The sequence below is a fragment of the Rhinolophus ferrumequinum genome, chromosome 18 (genome assembly GCF_004115265.2).
Source record: "Rhinolophus ferrumequinum isolate MPI-CBG mRhiFer1 chromosome 18, mRhiFer1_v1.p, whole genome shotgun sequence".
Taxonomy (NCBI): Eukaryota; Metazoa; Chordata; class Mammalia; order Chiroptera; family Rhinolophidae; genus Rhinolophus; species Rhinolophus ferrumequinum.
In genome coordinates, this window is record NC_046301.1 from 50,204,703 (window position 1) to 50,228,531 (window position 23,829).

The following is a 23,829-nucleotide window of genomic DNA, read 5'->3' on the forward strand; positions in this document are numbered from 1 at the left end:
GCATACAACCACACCCATTTGTTTATATGCTGTCTATGGCTGCATTTGTGTGATAATAGCAAAGTTGAGACTGTATGGCTAAAAAGCCTAAAATATTTACTATCTGGCCCATTACGGATAGTGTCAATTCCTGGGCTAGAGGTACTTTCATGGAAATTACAACAAATTTTCAGGGAGCGTTCACTGTACTAAGCATTATTTAGTCACTTTATGTCTGCTAACTTATTTAACCCTCAAAGCAATGCCAAGATGTAGCTGCTGCTATTTTCTCTGTGTTACAGATGGGTAAACTGAGGCAAAGAGAGGTAAGGTCACTTACTTGTCTAAAGTCACACAGCTGGAGAGTGTCACAGATGGGATTTGAACTCAAGCAGTCTGGCTCTAGGATCCAGGTTGACTGCTGTGCCACGCTTATCCCCCACCTAGCCCCCCTGCTGGCACTATTGACACTTGAGGCAAGGTGGGGGTTCTGCTGTGGGGGGGGGAGGGGGGCTGTATTGTGCATGCCAGTATGTGTTGCAGCACCCCTGGCCTCCACCCACTAGATACAAGGTATCTCCCCAATATTAACAACCAAAAATGTCTCCATTGCCCACTGTCCTCTGGGGAGGCAAAATCACCCCCCAGTTGAGAACCACTGCCCCGGACACATTAAATGAAAAAGAAACTTGCAGAACAATATCTGTGATGCATTGTACAACAAAGGATGCTTCTGTAAATGTTTATCTAGTATGCTAATGGACACTCAGCAAACGTAGAGAACAGTCCCTTCTGGGGGAAGGAAGAATAATAGGGAAGGTGAACAGATGCACCAGATATTTCTTTTTAAAAAAACCTTACAGTATTGTTGTTTAATTTGTTTAAGATTTTTAAAAAATCATGTTAAAAAAAATAGCAGTTACTTCCATGAAGAAATTCACTTTCTCCTGGGCATGCTAAATAAATGTTGAACAAATATTTTTAAAATATTGGCTTGAATTGGTGCAGAGGACTCACTTTCCTGGACTGCTCACATGTCCCCCCCACCCAAGATAATGAACATAAAGCTTTTGGCACATGGCCTATTGGTGGTCAGGTGCTCAAAACTCAGTAGCTGGATTGGGGCTGAGAATCAGGATTAATGAATGAATCTTCCTTTTGGATCTGAGCAAAATCGGTTCATTTCTGCAACTCAGGAATGGGGAGAATGAGGCTGCCTTCTTCTGGCTCCAAACTGTGGTTTGATTTTATTTGAGATCTCCAGACCTCTTCTGGGGGCAGAGATCGAATGCAGGAATGTTCTCTGGGTCCCTTAGTTGGTTACAACTACATCAACAGTAATAATACCTGCCACTTTAGGAGGACTGACTATGTGCCTGCAAGGGTGGGTGAGGGAGTCACGCTAACACACTTCTTAACCCATGATAGCCCTGTGAGGTGGTCCCTGTATCATCACCCATTTAACAGATGAGGAAACGGAGGCACCCAGGGGTTAAGGAATTTGCTTACAATCACACTGCTAGTAAGTGGCAGGGCCCTGCATCAGATCCAAGCTCTTGACCCTGAACTCTTAACCCTATGGAAATGCCTGATGGGCATCTTTGACTTTGTGCAGGTTTCCTCTGAAGGAGACAGCCTGCTGGAGAAGCTTCCAGAAGCTGTGGGGTTCCTGGTCATCTCTGAAGACGAGTCACTTCTTGCTGCAGGTAGCATTTTGCTCACCGGGGAGTGATGAGGAAGTTCTGGATGTGGTGGGAACTGGAGAGGGGCTTTGGGAGAGGACGGAGTCCTAGCCCAGTGCTCAACAAACTTTTTCTGCAAAGGGCCACATAGTACACATTTTTGGCTTTGCGGGCCCAATGGTCTGTCACAATTATTGAACCCTGCCCTTGTAATGCAAAAGCCACCCAGACAATATTTCAAGTGGGAATGGCACTGTGCCAGTAAAACTTTCTTTATGGACACTGAAATTTGAATTTCATATCATTTTCACGTGGCATGAAAAGTTAATCTTATTTTGAGTTTTTCAACAATTGAAAAATATAAAAACTGTCCTTAGCTCACGGGCCATGTAAAAATAGGTGGTCAGCCAGTTTTCGCCCCCAGGCTATACTGTGCTAACAACCCCTATTCTGGGCAAATCTAACCTTTCTGGGCTTTTGGTTCATTGTCTTAGAAAAGGGAATGGTTGTCTCTAAGGGATAGTCACAGGGATAGAGAGGGGCTGGGTGAGAGGATGGGGTACACTCAGGGGTGAGCCAGCCCACACAACCCCTGCTAGCAGGAAAGATGGACAAGTAGGTAGGCACAAAAAAAGACAAGAATTGGGGCCACAGGAGCATGTGACAGGGTTTCCTTGTTTAGTCTAAAGCAGTCAGGGAAGACTTCCTAGCGGAGGTGACCAACAGATGCTCCACAGCCTGGTTTTTTTTGGACTATTTCTTTTCAGATCAGTTTTAGGTTCACAGCCAAATTGAGCAGAAGGTACAGAGATTTCCCATAGACCCCACACATGCGTAGCCTCCCCCACTATCAATATCTCCCACCAGAATGCTGCATATTTACAATCAATGAACCTACACTGACACATTGGCAGTTTACATTAGGTTCCACTCGTGGTGTTGTACACTCTATGGGTTTGGACAAATGTATAATGGCACGTATCCATCATTATAGTCTCATATAGACTGGCCACATTAATAGCCATGTGTGACTTGTGGTGACCCTACTGGAGAATGCAGGGCTGGTAGGTAAAAACTTATCCTCCAAGATTGACTGATGGATGATGAATTGATATATATCCTCCATCCTGTTTCCAAAAGAATTTCATGTGGCTTAAGTATGTGTAAAAATGCAGCACAGGAATTAGGAACGAAAGAAGAAAGAAAAACAGGGGTAGAGGCACAAAATAGAATCAGAATTGAGGCCAGAAGCATTGAGGATCTCAGTGACCTAGAAACGTGTTACAGTTGGGTTCCAAGTGTGGCTCTTTCCAGCAGCCAATAAGAAGAAGGAGCCTGGACAGTTTCCCCATCCACAGTGTTGGGAACCAACTTGTTGGTTAGGAGATGCAGTCCTTATTCGCCCGCCTCCCTGCTGGGGGTCCTCTCAACACAACATTCACCCAGCCCATATGTGGAACGCAAGTGAGCAGCTCCCCTTGGGTAGGGTTGCCAGGTAAAATACAGAATGTGCTGTTAACTTTCAGATAAACAACAAATCGAAGTTTTCAGTATAAGTATATCCCATGCAATATTTGGGATATACTTATACTAGTAAAAATTTTCATTGTTCATCTGAAATTCAGATTTAATTGGGTGTGTTGTTATTGCTGTTGTTGCTATTTTGCAACATCTAGCAACATTTTCTCTCCCTCATCTCCCCCTCCTTCACTCTGCTCCAGCCACACTGGCCTCCGTGCCCCTCAGGCACACCAGGTCTTTCTCGCCTCCTGGCTGTCCCACACTGTTCCCACTCTTCCAGTGACTGTCACCTCCTCATCCCTGTAAAGTCAGCTCACATGTCCAGGGACTGCTATAAGAAACTATCACACAAATGTGGTGGCTTAAAACAATCAGAATGACTTCTCTCACAGTTCTAGAGGCCAGACGTCCAAAATCACAGCGTTGGCAGAGCCGGCTCCCTCCACGGGCTCTAGCGAAGAATCCTTTTTTGCCTCTTCCAGCTTCTGCCTTGTGCTTCCTTTCCTTACCTTGTGGCCACACCTCTCCAGTCTCTGCCTCTGTCTTCACATTGCCATTTCTGCCATGTGTGTCTCTGTGGCACTTTCTCACAGCACCCAGTCCCCTGATTTCATTGTCCTTATCACATGGATTTCTCCCTCCCTCCCTTGCTTTTTTTTTTCTTCCTTCCTTCCATCTTCAAAGCATGTTTACTCTGTGTCCAGCTCAGTGCTGGGTTCTGGGATACTGTGAGCAGCCCAAACAGGCAGTCCCAGCACTCTGAAAACTCAGTGTTGTGATAACAAGTAACTTGACTGTTTTTCGGGGAGCTTATTGGTCACCATCATCCCCATTCCCCAATGGTAGGCTCTGTGAGGATGGGGGCCACGTCTGTCTTGCTCACCACTGTATTCCTTCCACTGGCACATAGTAGGTGCTCAAAAAAAATCTCTGTTGACTGAATTGAATTACTCTTAAGCTCCTCCAGGAATAAAAGGCGTAACCGGGTCCCTGCCGTTGCAGGCTTTGGAAGATCAGTGCGGATATTCTTGGCTGACTCCCAGGGGTTTCATCGATTCATGGCGACTGACCTTGAACACGAGGACACAGTGGAGACGGCGGTTTTTGGTGCTCAGAACAATCTGATTGTCACTGGGTCCCGGGATGCTCTCATTCAGGTGAGGGGGAGACCCAGGGCTTGTCACCCTCACCTCCACCTCCAGAATGAAAGGTATGATTCTTTAGGGACCTTTGGACTTCAGAATACAGACACACACACAAACGAGTACAGGCAAAACAGGTTAGGTCATTGGGAGGATATGGGGGAGTCTCCTGGGACCCAACAACAGACGTGGGGGAATTTCTGTTGAACCTGAAAGACTAGGAGCATTTTGACCTTCAGAGTGGAGCAGGGTCGGAAGGGAGGGAAGGAACATTCATGTTAAGCTCAAAGGTCTCAAGGCTGGTGAGAAAATTATCAGTTCTCCAAAGATCTGGTCTCAGCACATCTTTACATTCTTAAAGATTATTGAAGACCACCCCCCCCAAGAGTTTTTGTTTATGTAGGTTGTACCAATTTGATTTATGTATTTTAACAAGTGAATTATTTTGGAAGAATTTTAGGATTTATAGAAGAATTGCAAAGAGAGTCACAAAATATATGTCTACTCTTCACCCAGTTTGCCCCGACATTCACATCTCATATTACCTTGATCCCTTCATCAAAACCAAGAAATTAACACTGGGACAATACTCCTAACTGATCAGTAGCTTTTGTTCCACGTTTACCAGCTTTCCAACAAATGTCCTTCTTTTCGACTCCAGGATCCAATCCAGATCCCACATTGCATTTAGTATCTATTGACAATTACCATATGAAAAGTTAAAAATGAGGAAATACTTATCCATTCATTCATTAACATGACATGTCAACATAATAATATACTTTTATGAAAATAGCTATTTTCTGAAACAAACCAAAAAACTCATGAGAAGGGTATCATTGTTTCACATTTGGGCAAATCTCTTTCATGTCTGGCTTAATCGAAGGGAATTGGATTCACCTATTTCATTCTGCGTTCTCATATCTATTGCAATATCACATGTCCCATGACTTTAAAAAAAAACTCCACTGTTCGCTTGTGAGAGGAAGACTAGAAAAGGCAAGTAATATCTAGAATTATTACGAAAATCGTTTTGCTTCTGCAGAAAAAGCTTGGGATGCCCTCCTGGAACACACTTGGAGAACTGCCATGGCAGTACAATGGTGACATGTGGGGAAGTTTGAAGGGGTGGGGAGACGTGAAAGTCCTTGAACCTCAACTTAAGACGTCACCTTAGATGGAAAAATGGACTTACGCATGTTGCCAAGCTGTGGCAGCATAAGAAAGAAATCACCTCTACCTCTCTGCTCTCCCTCCTCAGGTGTGGAGTCTGTCAGAGCAGGGGAGCCTGCTGGACATCCTGGAAGGTGTCGGGGCCCCCGTGAGCCTGCTGGTCCGAGGTGGGACCTTGGTGGCATCTGCTTCCCAGCAGTCCTCGTCCTTTAAAGTCTGGGACCTTACTTACCCTCAGAAGCCGCGGGCTTCTGCCCCATTTCTGGACCGTACTGGTCTCACTGCCGTGTCACACAACGGGAGCTATGTTTACTTCCCCAAAATTGGGGACAAAAACAAAGTCACCATTTGGGACGTGGCAGAAGGTTTGTATGATAAAAGCTCATTCGTTTGTGTGGCTAAGGATTGAAGTCCCTGTCTTGGTCTGTTGGTGCAGCTGTAACAGAATGCCATCGAGTAGGAGGCTTAAACAATAGATATTTATTTCTCACAGTTTTGGAAGCTGGGCGTCCACGATCAAGGTATCGGCAGACCCAGTACCTGGTGAGGGTTCTCTCCCTCATTTGCAGAGGGCCACCTTGTCACTGTAGTACTCACATGGCAGAGAGCAGAAAGAGAGCAAGCTCTCCTGTCCCCTCTTATAAGGGCACTCACTCATTTCACCGTGAGGGCTCCATGCATCCCCACGACCTAATCACCTCCCGACGGCCCCACCTCCCAATGCTATCACATTAGGTGTTAGGATTTCAACATATGAACTTTGGGGGGACACAAACATTCAGTCCGTATCACCCCCATAAGGCCAGTCAAGTGGAAGTGGCTAATAGCAAACAGAATTTAATTTTATAAATGTCTAGCCTAAGGTGATTGATAATTGCTTGTCAGTCTCTGCTTTAGTTCAGGTTTCCCAGAAACAGGGTATGTGACGGGGATACTTGCACAAGTGGTAGATAGAGGGGCAACTACCAGGAGAAGCCTGAGAGGGGGGAGGAAGCAGGTTGGGGCTAGGAAAGGACTAAGCAAGGAAATGGGCTCAGCCTGATCCCACGGGGAGCTCCAGAGCATAAATTGCACCTCAGAATTGTCTGAGAAAGGGGGCAGCCTTTTGTACCCTCTATCAGGCAGTCATTGGCCTGGTGCCATTCTTGGGAGGGGGGCAGGCATAGCCCCCAGGCATTTCCAGATGAGGGTTCCCTGCACCAGAGGGCAGTATACAGCTTTGGGGTGGGCGAACTGGCCAATACAGGGGGTCTGGGCGTGTCACCAACAGTATCTGCTATAATCCCCACTGAGCAAATGGAGATATAGAAATTTCTGCTTTATGATGACATAATACAAGAAAATAAATTCACTCTCGAGTCCATGAATTCATGGATTTGACAGGTGTTTGTTCAGTGCCAGGCTCTGGGGGGTCAGCAAGACAGATTCTTGAAGTGCTTGCCTGCTAGTTGTGGGGCAAAGCAAGACGCGAAACAGAGTGTGGCGGGGAATGGATAAGAGTCTGCAAACTCCGGATCGCGGCCCAAATCTAGACAGTCAGGCACATTTTTTTATATATTGTCTGTGGCTGCTTTGGGGCTACAAAGGCAGGATTCGATGGTTGCAACAGAAAGCGTACAGTCTGCGAGGCAAAAGTATTTACTGTTCAGCCTTTACCGAAGTTTGTAAAGGAAACATTTGGGATGAGGTCTGAGAGATCATGTGACGGGAGTAGGAAGTCCCTGGAGGGTGTGAGGCAGGACAGTGAGAGGATGCGATTTTCGTTTTTAAAACTTTGGATGGTTTGGGGGACAGAAGTGGAAGCAGGAAAACTTGTAGGAGCCAAGTTGAAACTTCTGAATAAGGAAAGTTTTGAAAAAATCGGGAAAGCCACGGAACAAGCATTCCTATTATCCATTCTTGATGCAGTCTTCTCCCCGTTGTGGCAGGTGAGGAACAAGATGCCCTGGACACTTCCAACGAGGTCACGTGTCTGGAGGTCGCTGAGCAGGCCAACCTCCTTTTCACTGGCCTCGTTTCTGGCATCGTCCTGGTGTTCCCCCTGAATTCCAGGCAGGATGTCCTGTGCATCCCCCCTCCAGAGGCCCGGAAAGCCATCAACTGCATGGCCCTGAGTAAGAGTGAGAAGCACCTGGCCATCGCCTACGACAGCATTGTCCTGGTGCTGGACCTCAGCCCCGGGGACCCCTGTCCGGTCATCGACGGGCCAACCTACACCTTCTATACCCAGCTGCCCGAGACCATATCCAGTGTGGCCATTCTTGCCAATTACCGTGTGATCTACGGCATGACCAACGGTGCCCTCTTCCTGTACGAGTGTGCAAATTCCAAAGTGTTCCCTCTGGAGGCCCATGGGAACCGGGTAACCTGCGTGGAGGTCAGCCACAAGGAGCAGCTGGCAGTCAGTGGGTCCGAGAAAGCCCTGCTCTGTCTCTGGGACCTGCAGGCATGCAAGTGGAAATTCCAGATGAATTACACGGTGCGTGGCCCCCCACACCACATGCCTGCTAGGTCCTGGCACTAGAAAACGGATGACAGGCATCCGTTATTAAGTGCACACACAATATGCCATCAGCCAAGGTCAGGACTAGTGTAAGGCAAGTGAGGCACTCGCCTCAGGAGCGCCGTTTAGGGGGTTGCTCCAAAGCTTGGCAATCAAGAGAAATGATATTTCGATGCAGTGCTTTAAAAAAAAAATCGCAACAAAGGCAAAAGATCCACAAAGAACAAAATTATTGATATTTTCAATAAAGACAGGATCAAATCCTGCACTAACACAGCCTGCCTCGCTCTCCTTGCCCTAACGATGTCACTTTCACTCGCTGATTTTGACTGCACATCCTATGCCAGCCTTCTTTCTGGCACCGAGGAAGCAGCTGTGACTAGGGCAGACACCGACAGTCACACCTTTTGGAGCCACGGTCTAGTGGAGGAGACACTGTGAGCTCCGTGAGCGCAGGATTTTTTGTGTTTTGCTCACTGAGGTGGCCCCTGTCCTTAGGACAGCTCCTGACATATCCTCCTCTGGGCTCAATAAATGTTTGTGAAATAAAAACAAAGTAGCAAATACATGATGGGTTGGGAAGCAACAGGGGCTTTGGAAAAAAAAAAGGGCAAGGGTAAGGGGGTAGAGAGTGGTAAGTGCTATTTAAAAAGGTCAGGGATGGCTAGTTAGCTCAGTTGGTCAGAACATGTGCTAATAACACCAAGGTTGCCAGTTTGATCCCCTCATGGGCCACTGTGAGTTGCACCCTCCTTAAAAAAAAAAAGAAAAAGAAAAAAAAAGTAATAAAAAGGTCAAATAAGTTTGGTGGAACAGCATTCTAGACAGAAGGAACAGCAGCTGCAAAGGCTCTGAGGAGGGAAACTGGTGACTCCTTTATGAGTGAAATGTCTTAGAGTCCACATCGTCCATCTCATAAAGAGCTATTGTAATTTTATCAACATTATTAAGAGCTGTATTATATATTTATATATTCATATTATTTATATATTATATATAAATATACATGTTAAAATATAGTTCTATAATCCTCACAACAATCTTGTATGGTTGGTGTTATTATTCCAATTTTTCAGATTGGGAACAAAGGTTGCAAGACATAAATAGTGTTAATAAACACAGGGAGACGATCTTGTAACTAAGAGAACAGAATATGTGTAGTTTCATCTTAAAAGGCCTTTGTCCTACCTGACTTGTTTATTTTTATGAAGCTACTATAAGGCTGAGATATAAATAATCTTTTTTCTTGTTGAGATGGGAAATGTCACTACAGCAGTTTAATGCACCTACTTTTCTGTTTTTGTTTTTAAATAAACTTAATTTTGGAACATTTTTAGACTTATAGAAAACTTTAGGTTTACAGATAGTAGAACAAAGGTTCCCATGTACCCAGTTCTCACCCAGCTTCTCCTGATGTTAATATCGTATGTCACCAGAGTGTGTTTGTAAAACTAAGAAATTAACATGGGAACAATATTATTAACTAAGCTACTGACTTTGTTAGGATTGTACCTTATTTGACAAATTCCCTTTTTCTGTTCTAGGATCCAATCCAGGATCCTATATTGTGTTTAGCACAGAGCTTTTAATTAAAGATAATTATAGCTGATTCTTGTATAACATAAGTTATTTAAGAATTAAATCCTATAATTCCTACTCTCCAAGGCAAAATATTGCTAAACCTCTCAACTGAATTTCAGTGAAGGTGTGTTTTGATCCTGAGAATATCAATGCTACACGTCTATCTAGGTTTTCAGTGGATCCATCCCCCCTGGGATGCATACAAGCCTGGCTTCCTCCACACGTGCCTTGGGACTGGTCTCCTGGGTGTCTTTCAGTCCGAAATCAAGATTGCATTGTCTTTTTCAACAGAACTCTTACTGTCAAGGAGTCCAATGTGCTTGCTTCTCCAAGGATGACAAGTATGTGTACGCAGGCTTGAAGGATCGCTCTATAATTGTCTGGAGCGTGCTGGACGGTGAGTCATTTTGCTTTGAGAGCAAGGCTAAACTTAGATCTGGAGAAGAAGGCCCTGTCCTGGGTCCTGGGCATTACAGTGCCCCCCCTCTGGCCTCCTCTAGCTGGTTCCCTCCCAGTCCTCTACCATCCAAGGCGACAAGTCCACCTGGAGCTACAGCTCCTCTTTTAGACCCTTGCTCTGGGGACCTGGGACTCCAGAACACCCTCCCCACCTGCCTGGAGCATCTTAGTGCCTCTTTCCCAAGGCCATCTTTTTGAAGGTGGGCTGTGCCCCAGTGTGCATCCCCTAGGCTCAGGGAGTGGCCATGGGTAGTGTCTGGATGTATGAGCTTGGTGAAAGGTTTACATGTATATGTGTGAGCCTCAAATGTGTAGGGTGGAACTGGGTGTAGGAAAATAAGGGGGCCAAGCCACAAACAGCTATATTCCAATATAGAACTGAGGAGTCTGAGAAATTTTACCCCAAACCTGATCTTCCAGATGGTTCCGATGGTACATTCATCAATGTAGGAGGATAGAGCATATTACCTTTAATAGTTTATGAGCTAAATTTATAATATTTATGTATTATGTCTTATAGGATATGGGCCTTGATTCATTCTCTTGCCTGGGTCCCATAAATGTCAGGGATGTCCTGTTTAAAACTAACCACTTTAAAAACCCTACATCTCTTGGTCAGCTCAATATTACAATAAGGGCATATTAAGAAAAGAGTTAACATTTCTTATGTACTGGGTATTGTTACCAAGTCAGTTGAATCTCTCAATAGCCACTTGCATTTTACAGAGCAAAAACGGAGGCTCTGAGAGATGAGGTGACTTGCTTAATGTCACACAGTGAATAACTGATAGGCTGTTGTTTGAACTGGTCTCCATATAACCTTTGTCACCTTCCTACTCTGTCTCCTATAAGAAGGGAACCCATATGACACTGGTAGGAGGGTCGATGCCATTGCTATCCCCGTTGACATGAAGAAGTTGAAGTTCGGAGAGGTTAAGGGACTTGCCCAAGATCACAAAGCACTGTGATGTGGCTGAATGAATATCAGGTAGAGCCAAATACATTGTAATCAAATACATTGTAATTGAATATATTGTAATTGAATACATTGTGATTGAATACATTATAGTTTAATATAATGTAGCACAGATGCCTGGCAAAATGTTACAGATGGCTCAGAAGCAGAGGTGCGTAGATTGTGGCCTTAAAAGCCCATCCTGAGCAGTTTTTCAACTTTTCTTCCTACTCCTCCTCCAATAATATTTACTGAACTCACTCTAGGCTAAAAACTGATATTGACATGCATGACATCTTTAAATCTTCAGAATTCCCTTCAGCAGGTAGGTTCAGTTATCATTCCCATATCAAAGGTGAAGCAAGAGGGACTCCTAGAGGTTGGATGTCATGCGTGAGCCAGTAAGGGGCACAGCAGCGATTTGACCCCATGCAGCCAACTCTTGAACATGTGAAATAAGATCTCTGTGGCCCCAGTTTTCTCATTTGTGCTGCCCTGCCCTCCATGCCTCATAGGTACCTTGCTGGCTGTCCAGTTTGTCCATGCCCTGGTGAACAGAATCATCCCAACTGCCAATGGCTTCATCGCTCCCACCAGACATGGCTATCTCATCCGTGAACGATTCCAGTGCCCTTCTTCAAGAGCCTCACAGCAGGACCCTCTCAAGAACTTCAAGAAGGCAGTGTGGATGATTAAATCAAGGCAGAGAGAAGAGCTGGCTGCTGCTGCAGCTGCACTGCAGGACTCGGGATCAGGGAGTGCCCAGGGAAATGAATGCAAATCAAATAAACGCTCCCAAGTCTGCCTGATAGTGTAGAACTGCCCCTGGGGGCATGGCGCTCCATGAGTTAGCCCCATTCAATCTGGCTGAAGCAAAAAGGATGCATGTGTTGATGTATATGAGTATCTGGACCCAAGGTCTCAGATTACGTGACCCAGACATTGCTTCTCACCATCTTTCCATTCCTGTCTCCTCCTTGTTGGCTCCATTTGCAGACCTGCCATCCCCAAGTTAGCAAGAGGGTGGCCAAGTTCAGTAGAAAGGAGAGCTTCCCTTTTCCAACAGTTTGAACCAAAGTCCCAGCCTTGATTCTATTGGTCACAATTGGCTCATATGTCCATCCTGGAACCAATCTCTGTCTCTGGGAGAATGCAGCACTGTGGTTGGCCAGCCAGACCCAATGCCTATGCAGGCTGAGGATGTAGTCAACACCACCAAACTCTGTGGACTGAGAATGGGAGAGGCTATTTCCAGAAGGGAAATTAGGGTGCTGGTACCAGGCAAAAGGGGGAAGGATGGATGTGGGACTGACCAAACCACAGATGTGAACCACAGTACTTTATGGTTTATAAAGCACCAGGTGCTATGGTCTGATTCTTACCACAACCCATACTTCAGGGAGGGCAGGAGTTTCTGCTCCATTTTACAGATGAGGTAACTGAGACTTGCAGAGGTAGCTGTGATTTGCTCAAGGTCACGGCCCTAGGTGCAAGAACTCTGAGAAACAAGATCCAGGAGCCTTTCTGTCCAATCCTTCTTGAACCACCTCACTCCAATTTTAGTCTTGCAAGTACAACCATCTATCCCACAGATGGCACATTCAAAGGCCCACAGGGGCCAGAGAGAAATTTGGGAAATTGCCTTGCACCTGGTGAGGAAGCGAGCATTATGGAGATGGTGGGAACATGGAGGGCACGTGCTCCGTCTCGGATGGGCATGACTCTACCCCAGATGTATATGACTCTACCCCAGAATCTCCATGGGAAAAGCAGCCCACTTTTGTCAGAGCTTCCTATTGTCATTAGCAAAGCCAGAAATTCACTTTTATGCAACATGTTCCCATTTTTAAAAGTTGGAGATTGGCTCAAGCATACATTTCCAGACACATTTGCCCTATAGTATCTCCAGTTCATGACCCGAGCTGGCATTGAAACAATAAACCTGCTAGAGTTTTTCCAGCTGTACTCCCTGGCTCCCAAACTTTGAGGATAAACATGCTTTTTTATCTTAAAAACTGGAGGCTCTTGGAAACAGATGGAAAGAGCTGCCAACCTCTCCCTGCTGTGCTTTTGCACCATCTCTGCCCTGTGCAAGCTCAACAGTCCAATTGTTTCCATTCCACTTAAATAGGTCTCTCCTCTTGCTGGCAGCCTCCTAGAAGCCCCACTTGCTTCCGGAGCGTTTGCTCTAAGGACAGGAGCGTCCAAACCTTCCAAGTGCTATGCCTTCTTCCTTCCATGGAATTCAGAGTTTCAGAAAAAGTAACTTTAGAAACAGAAGCTTTTGAGCTGGATGTGGCCCTACTGACTGTCACGTTCAGTCGTTTCCCAAACCAGGGCTCTGAAGAGGGCTTTGGCGGCTCCGCATATTAGCACCAAATTCCATTAAAAAAATATTTTAAACTGTAATTTAAAAATGAATGCTCAGGGGCGTTGGGCAGCAGGTGTTAAGGTGTTGGAGATAACTAACTTAGGATTCTCCTGCCCTCTCCATTTAACTTAGATTTCAAGGGGAGCCCTTGGAAAAATAGCTACCATTTCTCTGTGAGTCAGGGAACAAAGTAGATGTTGTGACAAAGTAAGATTTCAGCTACAACTTCTGGTTTAAATTCTGTGTGTCCATCTCAACAGTCTCAGAGAGAATCAATTGCTTTGTCCGTAAACACTAAATTGAACATAGGAATTTTTACTAATAAAATGCTACTCCAAATTATTGCTTACATTGGAGGCTTTGAAATGAGTTTTCACTTCAGAAAGAGTTTGGTTGCTATGAATGTTTGACATGCCCTGTCCCCATAGGAGAAGTGACTCGCCTGAGCTCTCCCACCCATGGAGAAGCCAGGATGACAGTGTGGTTATTAAAATCCCCACCTTGCTCTCTTACGCTAAGTAGGACCATGTAATAATGTATTGTCCAAACTGGGACACTTTTTTTAGAGTGAAAAGGGATGCTTTTAACAATTACTCCCAGACTACGGAAATGAACTGGACTGTCCCAAGACAATTGAAATTTACAGCCCCTCTAGTTGTAGCAGGAATTAATTTATGTTAAGGTTTTTTTTACCCCCTTCTTCCGACTCCCCCCCACCACACACACACACACACACACACACACACACACACACACACTGGTTCAAGCCGTTGTTTCTCAGTCTAGTTGTGTAGGACACAGCTCCCTGGCCCATATTACGAGCCTTGCGCTCTCCCCACCCTCCCCACCCCAGCTGAGGAAGTCGGTGGCTCACCGCAGCCCAGCTCCAGGGAGAGATTGTTGTTCACACTCTTAGCTGTAGAGGGTGCATCTCACTGGCCCATGTGGGAATCAAACCAGCAATCTCTGCTTTAGGAGTACGGCACTCCAACCACCTGAGCCACCGGGCCGGCCCAATTTATGTTAAATTCTAGAAACATTTTTAAATTGAGATATAAGTGACGTATAACATTACATTAGTCTCAAGCGTACAATATAATGATTTGATGCATGTATGCATTACAAAAGAATCACCCTGATAAGTCTAGTGAATATCCATCACCACACAGTTACAATTACTTTTCTTTCATTCTTCTTTTTTTTTTTTTGTTTCTTGGTTGCAACCTTGTCTTAATTGTTTTTGTTTTGTTTTGTTTTGTTTCTTGAGGTATCATTGACCTATAACATTATATTACTTTGAGGTGTACAACATAGTGATTTGATATTTGTATATATTACAAAATGATCACCACAATAAGTCTAATTACTCTATTACCACACAGTTACAACATTTTTTTCTTTCGATTAGAAATTTTAAGATCAATTCTCTTAGCAGCTTTCAAATATACAATACAGTTATTAACTATAGTCATCATGTTGGACATTATATCCCCAGGACTTATTTATCTTATAACTGGAAGCTTATGACCACATTCACCCGTTTCACCCACCCCGCACCCCCGTCCTCTGGCAACCACCACTCTGTTGTTCTCTATATCTATAAATTCAGGTGTTTTTGTTTTTAATTTATTTTAAAAGCTTAAAGACTATTTACTTATCTCAACTGGAACATGTTCAAACTTACAGCAGAGTTGTGACATGCGGGCAATGAACACATTTATTTACCGTTGAGATTCAGTGAGTGTACTACTACCACTGTCAATCTTCTGCTAAATCCATTTCAAAGCGAGGCACATCTCAGGCATAAAGGTTAAAGGGACATAAAAGAACCTCAGTAATCAAGATAAATACTATTGTATTACAATATTTTAAAAAAAATCAAAATGAATAAAAAGCACATGATGAACAAAATATCAACATTTTGAATAAAAATGGGATCTGATCCTTACTTGAACAAACCTGCCTCACTTGCCTCACCCTAATTCCAGCCCCAGTGACATCAAGACACCTTATCTATAAATACTTCAGGACATGTCCCTGAGGAATCAGGTGATTCTCTTACATAACCACACATACCTACGTCGGGACGGGGCCCACAGTCAGATGAGTGAGCGGTCAAGGTCTCTTGGCTCCACAGGAACGCTGCTTATCAGACAGTTCTGTACCCTGGCCAGAAATCAAGGTCTCCAGGCTTCTTGGGACACTGTGTGCATAGGAGCAGGAATGCAGCGCCTGCCAGATGATTTCTCCCACGGAATGCTCTTTGTTTTGCTGTACATATATAACCTCGTTTCTTCCCTGCCTGAGTGTGGAGTGCAATCCCTCTGGCCAACCAGCACCAGAGACTCTCCCAGGTCTATAAGTCTCAATAAACCGAGGTTCCACACTCAGCCACTTGGTGTGTACTTTGGGCTTGCGGCTTTTCAGACACAGATCTTAGAACAACTCAGACTCAGTCTGAACAACCTATGAAAACTAATAATTGTGATTTAATACTTTTAATAGGTATCTCTAATTTTCCTAATTAGCCCTAACACATCTTTTATAGCTGTTCCTTTCCAACTGGGACCCCATCAAGATTTGTTTGTGCATTGTATATTGTTTTGTCTCTTTAGTCTCTTAGATTCTACAGGAGGAGTCAGCAAACCACAGCCTGTGGGCCTGCCACCTGTTTTTGTCAATAAAGTTTTATTGGAACATGGCAGGGGCATTATTTACATATTGCCTGTGGCTGCTTTCAGGCCACAGTGACAGAGAATGTGTGGCCTCAAAGCCATCGATATTTGCCATCTGGCCCTTTACAGAAAAGTGTACCAACCCTGGTATTAAGGCTTGATTAGATCCAGGATAAACATTTTTTAATAGACTTTATTTTTTTAGAGCAATTTTAGGTTCACAGCAAAACGTAGTGGAAGGCACAGAGATTTCCCATAAACTCCCCTGCCCCCGTACATGCATAATTTCCCCATTATCTACATCTCCCATCTGAGTGGTGCATTTTTTTTTACAATCAATGACCCTACATTGACACATCATTATCCCAGGGTAAACATTTTTGACAAGGTTACTTCATAGGAGTATTAATTACCTATTGCTGCATTACAAATTATCATAAACTTAGCAGCTGAAAATAACAGCCATTTATTATCTCACAGTTTCAGTGAGACAGGAATCTAAGTGCACTGGTGGCTAGGCTCTCCGTGCAGGGCTTCTCCTGCTGTCAGCTGGGCTGGAAACTCGGCCCGGAGCCCTCTCCCATGCTCATTCAGTGTGGCAGAATTGAGCTCCTCATATCTGTAGGACCGGGAACCTCAGCTCCTGGAGGCTGTCCCTCTCCATAGGCAGGTCATGACAGAGCTGTTTCCTCCCGTCCAGCCAGCAGGATCGCATCCGTCTGCCACTTTTAGGTTCTGATTCCAGACTGTCTTTTAAAGGTTGCCCCTGATTAGGTCAAGACCACCCAGAATAATCTCCCTCAGCATCAATTCATTTGACACACCTGCAAAATCCCTTCCTCTTTGCCTTGTGGCATAACCTAGTCTTAGGAGTGACACCCATTATACTCCCAGGTACCACTCACACTCCAGGATGGGGATTAGATGGGGCGCACACACCAGGGGTGAGAATCTCGGTGTCCATCTTGGAATTCTGCCACAACACACGGTTCAGGACGTTAGAGATTTTGCTCATAAAGTTTGCCACTTGGGAAGACTTCAATTAGTTCAAATAGGCTATTTTGACCTTGTCTTCTTAATCTCACCAAAATACTGTCCAACAAAAAACCTACATAAGAATCTTACCTTAATGTGAAATTTGACAGATGGTAAGGAAATTTGTCTTCCTAAGCTGGTCTATCTAAATTGTCAACTCTGAGGTTTTCAACTTAATCTGTGTAGATGAGTGTGGGGACAGAGCCCCAGAGAGCAGTTCCCAGGCTCTCGGCCTCACATGGAAAGGTGCTGGCTCAGGTAGTAGATGGTCAACAGCTGCGACTAGTTGGCCATCGGCTGTTACCGGTTAGCCATTAGCCACTGATATAACTGCCGTGGTTAAGCTAGCAAGGCGTGTCGTGGCGTGGCGTCCTGACGTGGAGTGGCATGGCATGGTGGAGTGTGGATTGCTGATTGCAGAGAGGCGGATTGCAGCTAGCAAGTGAGGTTGGTTGGCAGAAACAAGTGGATGGCGGGTTGCAGATCGTGTGGCTCCTGCTTCCTGTATCTCCAACCCAGCCGCCAGCAAGACTATACTGGTATGACTCCCCTATCTATGGCTCCGTGGGTGTTCCTTTTTGGCCTCACCATGTCCTGTGTTCTTATGTGGGGAGCGGGACTAGAGACCCCCGCATGACACCCTGCATGACAATGAGAATAGTAAAGAAAAAAAACTTAGCAAATGTCTTATGCTTTATAAAAATAAGAATGGAAAAATGTACGTGTGCTATTGTCCACATGTTGACACATGCATACAAACATTCACATACAGATTCTGGAATAGCATAGGGACAGGAAATATTGCCGTGACCATTATAGGACAATACCTCCCGCCACCCAGGACACTTACCTCGGTTTAACATGGGGTGAGGAAGGCTTCCTAGAGGAGGTGGCATTCTAGTCAAGTTCTGAAGGATGTGTACACACACACACACACACACACACACACACACACAGTGGAATTGGTTTGTGGTTGCCTAGCCTCCAAATGAATGAGGGCTTCCTCTGACCATACAAGACCTATGAAAAGACTGGAAAACTGAAAGTGAGCCTTAAAATTTGAATAGAATCACCCTCATTGGGTGCAGGGGGCATTGTGTGAGGAACCCTTCGACATGCCACATGCAGTTGGTCCTCCAGGAGAGTGACTAAGAGGTTGCCAGGCAGCGTTGGTGTGAAAAGGACTGTTCAGACATCTGGTAGCCTCAAAGGGCTCAGTCCACCTTAGCTGCTACATAGAAATGTGCTGAAACCGAGCAGAATTCTTTCTGGGCTGGGAGCCATGAATCCTCACTGCTCCTTTCACCTCACCCCCAAATCCACCCAGCATCACATCCTCTCTGCTTTACCTTCTAAATGTTGCTACCTTCCACCCGCTTCTCTCCACCTTCATCGCTCCCATCCTGGTCTAAGCCACCATTGTCCTTTGCCTCTATGAGGAAACAGCCTCCCTGCACCTCCCTGTCTCCCCTCCACTTCCCTGTAGAGTATTTGCTTCCAAATTCAAAACTACTCAAGTAGCTCCTTGCATAAGACCCATGCACAAATTCTATTCTATCAGGATAAGTGTTCTGCCCCCTCTGGCCTCTCCACACTTATCCTGCACCTTCTTCCCACCGCCACACTCCCATGCCATCTGAAAACACTGGTCTTCTTTTGTTGTTGTTTAAGTTTAAATATGACACATGCCTTCCCATCACCGGGCCTTTGCACAACTGTTCCCTCTGACTTTCGTAGTGAATATTACACATCCTTCAGAACTCAGCTAGAACGCTATGTCCTCTGAGAAGCCTTCCTCAGCCCCTGCTAGACTGGGTTAAGTCCCTGCAGTGGCAGAGGATATTTTCCCCACATGGTCATGGCAGTATTTCCTGTCCCCCATGCTATTCCAGACCCTGGCCACTCCCCAGCTTCTGGAGTCCATTTGCCCTCCTCTTCAATTTGGGAGGGATTTGGTCATGGCCACTAAGGAAAGACTGCAATGGAAATGATTCCATGTGACTTCTGAGGCTGGATCAGAAAAGGTGATATATGGCTTCCATCTGGCTTGCTGGCTCCTCTCTCAGAATGATTGTGCTTGGAACCCAGCTGCCCTGTTGTCAGGAAGCTCTGGCTGCATTGGGAGGCTTCATGTAGGTGCTCCTGGCAGCAGCCCCAGCTTGGGTCCCAGCCTATAGCCAGCAGCAACCGATAGACAGGTGAGTAAGTAAACTTTCAGAGGATTCCAGCCCCAGCCTTCCAGACAGCCAGCTGACACCAGTGGGCCAGAGATGAGCTATTTCTGCCCAAATTGAAGATTGGAGAACAAAATAAATGTTGGTGTCATTCTAAGTCTCCAACTCTTGGGGGGGTTTGTTACAGAGCCACCGTAACTGGAACATTACTGTTATACCTGTACCTTTTCTTTGAAGTATCTGCTATAGTTGAAAATTTACACTTGTCTGTGTGATTGTTTGATTCCTATCCTTCTTCAAAGACCGAAAGCTCTAGGAGGGCAAAAGCCTTATCAGTTTTATTCACTATTCTATTGCTGACACGTAACACAATGCCTGGTAAATAATGAACTCAACTGCCAATGTATCCTCAGCTTTTCTGCACCTCTTCATGTATAAAAAGAGATGCCATTTGGTCATTGATTGAATGTTCATTCATTTGGTAAATGCTCACTGATAAGGCTCTGTGTCAGGGATTAGCGTTAGAGGTGAAGCATGAAAAGATGATGGACAAAGGACTGTAAGAGGGCACAGGAGGGGTCACTTTAGTTGTTTTAAAGGATGCATAGGTGTTTTCTGGGTAATAAAGAGATAGAACAGAGCTTCTGCCACGGGAAATGGTGTGTGCTGCTGCATGGGGCCAGGAAGCAGCCAGGCTGGGCAGGCATTGGCAGGAGGAGGTTCTGCACAGATAGGGCAGGTGGGTGAAAAACTTCAAGGAAAGGTTCGTCAGCGCCAGGTTCTGATGGCTTTCAATGCTGCATGTAGGTGCTTAGATTTCAACTCACAAGAAATAGGAAGACTTTGGAAGCTGCTTTGGAATAATTCCAGTTCTTGATAGTACCAGGGCTGGTAAAATTGGATAAGTGGCTCCTGAACGGGTCCAGCAAGGAAGTGATGGGTCGGTACCAGGGAAGTGAAGGTAGAAGGAGCAGGACTAAGTCAAGAGCCATTTAGTAAGAATTTACCGCTTAGGGCCCTGTGTTTAGGCTGCTTTGGGCCTATACTCCATTGTCCCATCAACCCAGAGAAAGCAGGGCTCCACCAACTTGTTTAGTAAATATATCAGACTCTACGGACTTCAGGATCTGTCTCACCCACTCACCCTGCTGCTGTAGTGCAAAAGCAGCCAGAGACGGCAGGTCAGTAGTGAGCATGCACGTGTTCCAACAAACCTTTAACAGACATTGAAATTGGAATTTCGGAATTTTCACGTGTCACAAAATAGTCTTCTTTGTTGGATTTTTTCTAACGTTTACGAAATGTAAAAACCATTCTTAACTTGCTTGCGGAGCCAGACAAAAGCAGGCGGCAGGGCTTGGTTTGCCCACCTAAACTATGTAAGGAATTCATCGCCTAGTAGTACTTCGGTTTTAAGGGTAAGAGCCTACAGCGGGGTCCCTCAAAAAGCCCCGCCCTCCCTGACATCATCAGGCCGCGCCCCCAGGGCGGAGCCTGCGCTTGCGCCGCTGGCCCGCGGGCGGGGGCGGGGGCGGGGCGGGTCGCGGCTCCGACTTCCAACATGGCGCACGCTGGTGGTGGCGGTGGCCCCGCGGGCCGTGGGCTGAGCGGCGCCCGCTGGGGTCGCTCGGGCTCCGGGGGCCACGAGAAACTGCCAGTGCACGTGAGTGGCACCCCAGCCCTCCCTCGGGGACCCGGTGGTCCAGCCCCCGCTGGCCCGCGCCCCCTACCCGGGCCCCGCTCAGCCCCACCTCGGCCTCCCCTTCGCGCGGCCCGGGACCCTCGACCCCTCACCTCGGTCCCTCGGAGGCCCGGCCCGTCCCCCTGCCCCCCAGGGACCCTTGCCCACCGTCCCTTCCGCTGATCCCGGCCCACCGGGACCCTCCCCCTCCCCGCAGGTGGAGGACGCCCTCACCTACTTGGACCAGGTGAAAATCCGCTTCGGCAGCGACCCTGCCACTTACAACGGCTTCCTGGAGATCATGAAGGAGTTCAAAAGCCAAAGGTACCCGCGGGGCCCCTCCCCACCCCGGGGGGCCGCCATCGGGCTGAGCGGGGGTGAGAATCCCCCAGCTGGGTGACCTTGCGCAGGTCGTGGAACCTCTCGGAGCCTGAGTTCCTTCCTCTAAAAAATGAGAGTGGAGAGTCCCTCCTTGTGGAGCTGTTGTAGGGATTCCTGGAAGGAGGACAGGTACGGGGTGAGGCAAGAGGCCAGTCTGACCAGCACAGAGGCAGAGCCTTTCTTCAAAAGATTAATTTTTAAATGAATCTTGTTCATCCAGGACTTTTTAAAATTACTTTTTTTCAAGGGTTGTATTAAAATGTTATTTATCTTAGTTATTGAATGTTTTGGCGCCTTCTTCCCCTTAAATTTTGTCCCCAAGGTGAATGCCTCACTTACCTCACCCTAGTCCCAGGCCTGCTAGGAAGTTATGTGCATAAAATGCTTAGTAAGGGACCTGGCATTTTCAAGGCATTTAAGACACATTAACTGTTTTTGATAGCACAGAATCAGGAGAATTAGAGATCCACCGGGGACCTCACGCTCATGCCCTTGTTTGACAGGAGGCTCACTGAGGCTTAGAGTGGACTGGTGCAGGGACAGGACTAGAACTTGGGCCCTCTGACTCTTAGATTCTCGACTGTCACATCCCCACCATGCTGCGTCTTCCTCTGAGGAAATATGGCAGGGTTGGTCTGGTTTCCTTCCACAAGCCCGATGCGAAGGCTTTGGCCCTGACTGCAGGCACAAGAAAGACCCCATCCCTCTGTGGTTCTCCCCAGGATGGCACAGGGAGCCCTGGTCTAGCTGCTTTCAAAGTAGATCACAGTCTGCAGAATCACCCCAGTCACATTTTAGGGTGCTTTGTTGCCAGTGAGAAACTGGTTATGGGGCACTGTCACGGGAATCAGAAATAGATTTTGTTTTTAATTGGCTCCCTGAGACGCTTTTGCCCATTTGTGTTCTTCTTTGTTCCAGCATTGACACTCCTGGAGTCATCCGACGCGTCTCACAGCTCTTCCATGAACACCCTGACCTCATTGTTGGATTTAATGCTTTCCTTCCCCTTGGGTACAGAATCGACATTCCCAAGAATGGCAAGTTAAACATACAGTCACCTCTGTCTAGCCAGGTATGCCGCTGCAATGATCCGAGTAATCTCGGCCTTAATATGGCCCGCCCTGGTCCTCAGGTTGGGCAGCACGTGTCATGTATGGCATTGCTGGAAAGCCAGCACAAATCAGAATAGATCAAAACACCTATGCAAGCAGGCTCCGCTTCCAAAAGCAGTGCGTTTGGAGGATTTAAATCAAGAGTAGATCTGTTCGTGCATGTCCTAACAGAGTTTTATGTCCAGTAAAAATAACTGCATTCTCCGTGGCCGAGGCCTCGGTTTAAGGCCTTCCCGGTGAGCGCACGAGGTAGGCCACACTTGTATAGGGCATGTGGTCACTGATGCCACCCACAAAGTGAAACAGTTGGACTGTGGGTGTGGATGGTCATTTTTATTGTTGCTGTGATGAATTTAATTGCCAGCCAGCTCATTGGCTTGGCTCAGGCTTATGGCTTTGGTCCCTTCTCTCTCGGTAACAGTTTGCTGCCTCCTCTCTCTGCAATCTGAAAGCCTATTTGAGCTTTACTTTTATAAGGTCACCGTTTTTTCTCTACCTCGGCCCTGTTGCCATTTAAGGTGTAATGCTTTGCTGCGGAGTGTGTGGCAGGGGAGTTGTCCAGATCATTGGGAGATATTTAGCAGCATCCCTGACTCTACCCACTAGGCCCTCACCTAGTGGAGACTGTTAAAAATGTCACCAGATATTGCCAGCTGTCTCCTGGGAGCAAAATCCCCCCTCCTCTTCCCCCCCCCTCCCCCCCCCCCGCCCATTGAGAACCACTGGTCGAAGTGAACCAGCTCTCAGCCACCTCCATCTCTACCCTAGGGGTTTTAGTGGGGAAGTAAAAAATCTACCGCAGGAAGCGTTTTGCATGTTTCTCCTGATGAAGGAGTGTCCTGTCACTGAGGGAGTCAGATTTGGAAGAACAGCAAGAGGCCTATGCAAGACAAGCTCCATCTTCATTCAGCGTGTTGTCTTATTAAAGCGGAAAAGTGCGTCTCAGTTTTAAAAAAGGAACTTGGAAGCCTGCGGCTGCTGAATTTCAAAAAGCTTCCATTTCACGTTTGCAAATGGAGCCCCAGGATCCAGATGTGGGACTCATGCCTCCAGAGAGAAAAGCTTTGGCAGGATTAACCTTCGTAACAATCACAGTCACTGCTGGGGGAGAAAACCAGGCTCATTGGCAGTAGTGTACATGGAGCAGAGCACTTTGTGAGCCTGAAGTGCCGGATCAATGCGGGGTGTCGTTCCCAGGCCTGAATTGTGCTCCCTGTGTGGAAATGGCCTTTCTCAATCCCTAATTGTTTGAGTTACTCCGCTCTTGAGAGAGGCACAGCAGGGGCCCTCCCCCCATGCCTTGGGGGTCCTAGCTGTCCCGCACACATTAGGGAGGGCTGCTGTAGAGATATCAGACCAGACCAGTCTTGTCTCCTGGGTGGCTTAAGTGATGAAGTTCCATTCA

At 46.4% G+C, this 23,829-nt stretch overlaps 2 protein-coding genes across 3 annotated transcripts in view; both read left to right on the plus strand.

Moving 5' to 3' along the window:
- The window catches only part of NWD1 (NACHT and WD repeat domain containing 1), a 59,829-nt gene extending 46,623 nt beyond the window's left edge, over positions 1-13,206 (plus strand). The window contains 6 exon segments of the mRNA XM_033135544.1: positions 1,595-1,685; positions 4,185-4,339; positions 5,586-5,862; positions 7,426-7,976; positions 9,873-9,978; positions 11,511-13,206. Coding sequence (XP_032991435.1) covers positions 1,595-1,685; positions 4,185-4,339; positions 5,586-5,862; positions 7,426-7,976; positions 9,873-9,978; positions 11,511-11,812 — 1,482 coding nt within the window. The 3' untranslated portion in view covers positions 11,813-13,206.
- A 7,587-nt stretch (positions 13,207-20,793) lies between these two features.
- SIN3B (SIN3 transcription regulator family member B) overlaps positions 20,794-23,829 on the plus strand; it is a 37,047-nt gene continuing 34,011 nt past the window's right edge. For both annotated transcript variants that reach the window (XM_033134289.1, XM_033134290.1), the window contains exons 1-3: positions 20,794-20,913; positions 21,149-21,255; positions 22,231-22,384. In XM_033134289.1, coding sequence (XP_032990180.1) covers positions 20,812-20,913; positions 21,149-21,255; positions 22,231-22,384 — 363 coding nt within the window. In that variant the 5' untranslated portion in view covers positions 20,794-20,811. The remainder of the gene's footprint in view (positions 20,914-21,148; positions 21,256-22,230; positions 22,385-23,829) is intronic.